The sequence below is a fragment of the Odontomachus brunneus genome, unplaced genomic scaffold, assembly GCF_010583005.1.
Source record: "Odontomachus brunneus isolate Ranch 3 - 2012 unplaced genomic scaffold, Obru_v1 Obru_scaffold_002, whole genome shotgun sequence".
Taxonomy (NCBI): Eukaryota; Metazoa; Arthropoda; class Insecta; order Hymenoptera; family Formicidae; genus Odontomachus; species Odontomachus brunneus.
This window is the reverse complement of record NW_022639452.1, coordinates 1,283,351-1,290,929: the sequence shown is the minus strand read 5'-3', so window position 1 is coordinate 1,290,929 and position 7,579 is coordinate 1,283,351. Positions and strand designations below refer to the sequence as shown.

Below are 7,579 nucleotides of genomic sequence, written 5' to 3'. Positions count from 1 at the left end.
TTTTTTTTTTTTTTTTTTTTTTTTTTTTTTTTTTTTTTTTTTTTTTTTTTTAGCTGAACTGTCCGATGCAAACTGTTGCAATAAGTTAAAGTGAAACAAAATATATTTGTCTCACTCTGACTTATTGCAGCAATTCAGACAGTTCAGTTCAGACAGGTAGAAAGGACAAACCTTTTGTCAAGATGTCACACGGAAAAGGAGGTTTGGTTGGACCGAATTTCTGATGAAAGATGTATTAACGAAAAAAAATTTCGCAGACGTAAAAGTCGCGAGATCTCCGCGCGATTCGTCCGTCGGTCGGTCCACCATCTCTGACGCCGCTCGCAAAACGGCGCGTACGGCGTTCCGGTCGACGCAATCGTTACCGGATTTCCCTGGCCCGATGTTGATCGATGACGGAACGATTCGAACACGAGGGTCCGCAGTGAAATCGCGGCGCACTGACGCTCATCCACTCGAAGAGAGACATAAAAAAGAAACAGGCGGAATGGGATTCCAGTTTCGGGCGGACATGGTTTCTCACCTCTCTCGCGGAATGCGAGAGAGTCCACGTGTGCGGGCAACCGGACGCGCGGATTCCTGCGTAATTCGCTGGGTCGTCGCACCGCGGGCTCGCCGATGTGGGCCGTCGGCCGCTTTACCGCGGAAAAGCATTACGTTACGATTCCCGGAAAACTCGCCGGAAGTCGTCCGGCCCGACCTTCGACGAGTAGACGACGTAATTTACGTCGAGGGCAATGAAAAAAGGAAAAAAAAAAAAATACAGCGCGGAATAAAGGAGCGCGAGTTCCGGATGGTCGGTAGTCACGTCGCCGGCGGTCACGTCACAAGTTGGCGCGCGTGTATGTGATTACGTTCCCGTAATTCGCAGATGTTAAATAACACGAGGACATCCGACGAAATTACGGTGCCGGATCTTTGCGACGGCGGGGAGCAGCGCGTCGCGCTCGCAGGAATGCGCGGAGAACAATGTTACGACTGATTAATGGCCGGTAGAGCGTGGATAGGGAATTCCGCGAGATCGGCTCGTCGAAATGGAATGATAATTTATTGGGTAGGAGGGGAAGAAGGAGGAGGGAGGGGGAGGGGGACACGAATATGTGCGTGCTGCGGAGCGAATGTGAGGTAAGGGTCCCGCGGCCGCGCGAGAGTGTATTTGTTTCTTTGTAAAAATAATACGCCATTCGTCCTCTGAAGGCCGTTCTTAAATATCGCCGCATAAATCAGCTGGCGTGCGCGAGCTCGCCGCCGGACAGCGAGGATGCTCAGGATTAATTTGCGCCAGTCGCATAGAACGAGGATAAAACTCTATTTGTCGGCAATCAACGGACGGCGAATTCCTCGCTCTTGCACCGAACAAAAAGTCTTGTAAAGTTAACAAATGCATTTGGCTGGGGCATTCCAGTGGAATACCAGTTTTGATAACTGATATCTATAATAGAATTACCAACCGTCTGATAATGATCGCAAAATAATTAGTAAAAATTATTCATTTGAATGCATCAATGAGGTGGTTCGGTAAATAAGATACCAAATAATTTGATAATAATTATTAAACAGTTGGACGGTTACAAAAATATTTAGTTATTTCGTATATTTATTACATAATGCATGGTATTTACCTTGGCTCAATAGGGTTTTATTTAACAAATTACTCGACGATACATACCACACACTGAGAAAAGAATATTTGAAAATTTATTTATGGGAGTAAAGTTGATTTCTGATAATTAAAATTTATTCCTATGAAATAAACTATTCCCGTGAAATAAACTTTATGTCTCACGAATAAATTTTAAAGTTTTTCCAGCGTATAAATCGGTAATAATCGTCAGGTCTTCGTAATGGATACCAAAATTTAGCAACAGACACTTTGCTAAGGTTGTTTGTTATTTGTTGATGTTAAAAAAGTTAATTAATCGAGTTATTTGTAATTATATTTATCGCTTAATATTTATCAAATTATTGGATTATATTTATTTATATTAAGAAAAAAGTACTAGAAAATTTATATATATATATTTGGGGATATATATAAAATTTATCCACACAGTAAAAATAAACTTTATTTTACAGAATAAACTTTATATATTCAACAAATAAATTTTTAAATATTCTTTTTCTCAGTATATGCGTTTAGTATTTCACCAAACTATTTCAAAACATTTGGTCAACTATTATCTAGACTTTTGATGATTATTACCAAACCTTTACGACATGGCGAGCCTTATTTTAACGAGACACGCGAAGACATAGCCAATATAAAAATGCAGCGGTTTTATAACCTCCCGATTAATTATTCAACTATTGTTTCTCAGCATGAGCGATGCAAAGTCCGCGATGAAAAGGATCTTTTATCGTTCGATGAAAAGATTTCTTAAAATACAACTGGACTTCTCAACCGGCGCGTCGCGTGCGTGGGTGCGAAGAGTCCCGATATAAATTTTTATAGTGTAACAATGCGTCATAAATGCAAAGGTATATGTATGTACATACATATACACACACACACATATATCATACACACTCGTATCCAACGCGCGACATCCGCGGCGCCATTCCGCAATCAGGAAATCCCATCTTCTCGGATGTTCTAGACGCTGGACCGGCGACGTTGGTCAGACGACTGAATTATAATCAGCGACACATGCTAGATTAGTCTGATCCCGAGGCGACGATTGCGGAATCAATTTGACCCGCGAGAACAAAAATGTTTCTAACGCGCTTCTAATCGCGCTGTCTTCCTTTCCTCTCTCTTTCGACACTTGCATGTCTACAATTTCTCTTTGGTCTTGAGAATAAGACAGAAAAGGAAGCGGCGTAACGTGCAGCGTAATTCGCAGCTTGTCAATAACTATGACGATGTCCAATTCGCGCGAATGATCGGATGCCAAAGTGTGTTTTTGTCGCGATGTAAACGTCGCGAGAGGCGCGAGTCGTGGCATAATTTAAATCTGATTTAGAAGCAGGCACACACCGGCTGCCTCGGGATAAACTCGCGCTTTATATCCCCGTGCCATCCTCATATCCTGTTGATGTCAATGAATAATACCGTAGAAACTGTAAAATGTTAACTCGGCGCCGAGTAGTCGGACGATGTCACCGATTTCAAAGGGAAACGACTCGGCATTCAATCGTGCCTTCTCCTTGTCTTTTCCTTTTTCTGTTTTCCTCTTTTTCGACGAAGGAATCTGCGGAATCGGCGGAATCTCCGGGTCGTGTTAGTCGGCCTCCAATCGACCGCGAGAGGAATTTCAGACGCACACACCGGCACGCGTTTGTTACTCGAATTTAGTTCAAATTCAGGCTCGACGTATTCGCCGTCAGATCGGCTCTGCCACCAATGATCGTGCGACTTCCTGTTTACCCGCGAGGCGGTATTTAAGTGCCATTTCTGAGATGTGTCGTTGATAAATTCACGTAGACGAACGGAATAAATCGCAATCGATAGCTCGACAGGCGGCAGGCGCCAGACGTTTTGCCCCTTCCTACGCGGATGCTGGTCGTTCTCGTGGCATAGCGTGTAGATGACGAAGAATACCGGTTCGTAAACTCTACGAATATATACTACTGGTAAAATTCCGTGGTCATTCCATGTGGCTCGATCGACTATCCATCTTCCTGCGTTTCATCGGTAGTGGTGGTGGTGGTGGTGGTGGGCCGCGCGCGATTGTAAAAACGCAGATCTACGTGCGCATTCCAAGATGCATCATCTCGCTAATGTTACACACGCAGCGAAAATGCGAAGAAATGGACACGCGCACACGTGGTAAATATAAAAATATATTTCACGTTCGATAAAACATAGCGTTACAACAGGGATCTTCGTTTTTTAAAATATATAATCGAACACAGCGAGTAGGTAACGCTCTAAATAACACGCGCGTTGAACGAGTCGCGTGTATACTTTGCAATAACAAACGTTGGAAACAATTATAATGGCAGGCGCGATTGTCACGCCCGCGATCTTAACGTGAAGTAGACTTTCTTTAAAATTTTATTACAATGGTGTAAATATTCATCTGTGTAGATAATATAACGTGTTACGCATTTGCATTATTGTCGTAATCTTCCACGTAACGTGTTTCGTTATCTTCATTATTATCATCACAGCGCTGTATATGTATTTAGCGTCTCCCGTACGCGTGGTGAGACTGATGAGCTGCAAGATAACAGGCAATACGTTAGGTTTTGCATCGTGAATCGTTTTCTTACTCTGACTGGAGGACATCAAGAGACTCACGTTTGTAAAATTCTCCCAAAAAAGATACGTTAGGCACTAAAGCGTGAACTTTTTGTACGACCGTGGCCTTTGACTCCAGATCAGCGTTTATATTCCAAATCTAAAAAAGCAAGCAAGATTTAGGTTCGATTCTATCGCGAAACTTCCCCACTCACTTTGATTTTACAATATACACACTTGAATGAGATCTTCTCTGTCGCGAATGGAGACAGTTACCCCGCAAACTTCGTCGTTCTGCGCGACATGTGAGGTGAATTGTTCCCCAATTGCTGCTAGCACCACTTCTTTCCACACGCGTTCCTAAAAGAAGAAATTTCACATGTATTGAAATATTTATCATATATCAATCCAGACAGTACAGGTTTCTTAGAGATGTTTTAAAGACATCTGACGTCTTTAAGACGTTTGTGCTGTCTGAGAAATGTCTACTTCAATGATTTTATCACAGTACTCACGGTATCATATTTATGGCACTTTAGTCTCCATGTACCACCCCTCTGATTCAGTTTGTCTTCCCACAGGGGATATCTTTCATCTCTCATTAAATGGTAACTGTATTTAACCTGATGGTGAAAATATTTAAACAGATTGCATGAGTGATGGAAAGGATAATCGAGTATAGCGTAATCAAGCACAAAACAGCATTAGTAGATAATGAGATACAATTACCTGCATGTCCCCTGCATTTGGTATGTTGTTGAAGACTGCCCAGAAATTTTGCACAGTATCTACGGTGTAGATCTTCTGCAGGTTGGCTTTGTATTCTTCGGTAGTTGTGCCAGGAACAGCTCTGTCGATGATTTAGCAGAAAATTAATCTCTTCAGCACCAAGAAATTCATTCTTCTTTCTTCACAATACAATGAGAAAAGAAAATGTATGATACTTGTGACTATAATTATATAAAAGAAGCATTATTACAAATCATAGGAAAGCTATTTTTTTTAAATTAATTTCACTATAATGTTGGTGATAATAACTTTATATGCATGTTACTACTACTATTTTCGTGTTAGAACGATTGAAAAATATGATTCGGGCCAAAAATGATTATAATTTTAGTCGGATCAACCATTTTTTTTTTCTCAATGCAGGCATCGTCATCCACTGATACATTGTTGCTACGTGATGCTGAGAGAAATAAAAATATGCAAAGGCGATCTTTTTTGCGTGGCAACAAAAACAAAATTGCGAAAGCACCGACGTGCTCGCTGTTAAATTACGCGTTACGATTATTTCCCGATTATCGAAGCGAAACGAGATTCGAGATTAGAGGTCTCGCCGTATAAAATTGATCTGTATGGCTCATTAGGCAGAGCAGAAAATTTACGACGTAATAGTTGATGGAGTACAGCAAAGATAATGGTAGGGACGTGTTCGTAGATATATATTTTATAAGAGATGTTACGGATTGAAAGATTACTTTCTCTCTCTCTTTCTCTCTCTTTACCTCTCTCTGTGTCTCTATTACTATCACTCTCTCTCTCTCTCTCTCTCTCTCTCTCTCTCTCTTTCTCTTTCTCTCTCTCTCTCTTTCTCACTTGTCGAGCCAGAAGGTCCATGGTGTCTGCAACGGAATGCTGGAGCTCTCGTGCTTCTCAGTCGCGTGGACAGCCTCGTCGGAGAACACCGACACGTTGTTCAACAGGTCGGTCGTGCCGTCCTCCGTTGCTTCGCATTCCGTCGCGGCCATGTTGGGAACAACGACGGTGCGGCAGCGCTACTAAACGTCAAAAATCATGTGATCGTCGGCGCCGTTGCGGACGATCATCGTCGCTGCTGCTCCGAAACCGATGACGTTTGCTCTTCGACATTGACCGAGAGAGACAAGAAGCGAAAAAATGACTAAAGCCCGTACATAACGGAATGTAAAGGCTGTTTCCATGTCGTCCAGCGTGTTAAGACACGTGTGATAAGAGTTTCACACGCGTGATGTAAACATTCGCACGTACATAACAAGCATCACGCGAAAATTCAATTCCGATTCGTTATTCTCACGGCAATTTATATCCGTGAAGAAGAACTTCACTGACTTCCTGACCGACGACGATAAAACAGTTGCGACGTTGCGGTCTAAAGGTACCTTCACCCGTCGTCAGATGTCAGATGCGGTGCAACTTGTGAAACGCGCAAATAAAACCGGTTGCTGTCTTTTGAAGGCAAATTCATGATTATTTCATGAATCAGTTGAAAGGCAGATGAAGTTTGCTAGAAAAATGTTGTGCACATCTTTCTGTGTACAAAGTACCGACGTATGTTCAGTTTACTAAGTATATCTCCTACTATTCCTCAAAGTCACACACTTGCGCGTGAGAAGTAGGCAAAGATTTCTTTCTTAAAATTGAAAAAAAACTTATCACAAAGGATTTTTCTAAATCTATAAACGTATTTGTCGCCGCCATTTTAAACCGAATACGTTTACAAAATCACGACAACGTTTTTCAGCGACATTAGTCAGTTCATTTGAACTGCAAATCGCCATTGGACGGCGCATTACAGTTTTCCTCAATTTCTACGTTTTCTCCGATTAAGTGAAAATCAGAATTTCGCGATAACGATCGCCCAATTATACGGATCTATTATCGTGGTTTGATATCGCAATTAAATTAAAAGAACCCGAGTTAAAATTTTAGCTCTACATTTAACCTTGAATTCTACAACACAGTAAGAGCTAAGTTAGCAAAGTAGGTTTAGTTCTTACTCCTACTTTGACTCTGATGATGTCCGAAATTTTTCTCTTCATTTTCTTTAACATCAATATGTTGAATGGAATAGTGAGACTGAAAGTATGATCAGAATTTCGACTCAGGTAGGTTAAATAAAATCAAAAGGGGTCGGATGTAACCAAAATATCAAAATAGGTATTGAAGAGTAAGGCTGAAAATAGGATCAAAATTCGAGTCGGGAGTACATGAAACGATTGATAAAGAAACGGACCCATCTGTTATCATTACAGCGCACTGTGTGCGCAATTACACGCGTAATCGCAGGGTACGTTTTCTGAAAAGAAAAGGAGAAGTAAACACATTCTTGCTATTACGCGTCGCATCGGTAGCGATGTAATACAGGGTGAGTCATCTGAATCTATCACCTCCAATAACTCGTTTGTGTGGCCAGGAATCGAAAAAAGTTTCATATAAAAGTTGTAGGGTTTCGAGGGGGAACCAAAATGGCGTACCTTTCAACTTTTGATTTTGACCGAAAGTGGATTACTTCAACCGGAAGTGGTTTTTTTAAACTAGAAACCCCCCTTTTTGACACCGGAAAATGAAAAAGCGGAAAATTTTACGTTCAGATATAACTTTGGCTGTTTTAAAATTTTCAAGATGGCGGACGAA

At 41.5% G+C, this 7,579-nt stretch overlaps 1 protein-coding gene across 1 annotated transcript; it reads right to left on the bottom strand.

The window, feature by feature from the left end:
- Positions 1-3,763: 3,763 nt before the first annotated feature.
- LOC116842934 (eukaryotic translation initiation factor 4E type 3-like) lies at positions 3,764-6,084 on the bottom strand. Its single transcript, XM_032812829.1, has 6 exons — positions 5,783-6,084; positions 4,913-5,033; positions 4,699-4,806; positions 4,421-4,543; positions 4,244-4,343; positions 3,764-4,162 (listed from the first exon to the last, which is right to left on the bottom strand). The coding sequence occupies exons 1-6, from the start codon at positions 5,932-5,934 to the stop codon at positions 4,128-4,130; spliced, it is 639 nt and encodes a 212-aa protein (XP_032668720.1). The 5' UTR covers positions 5,935-6,084; the 3' UTR covers positions 3,764-4,127.
- Positions 6,085-7,579: the final 1,495 nt, after the last annotated feature.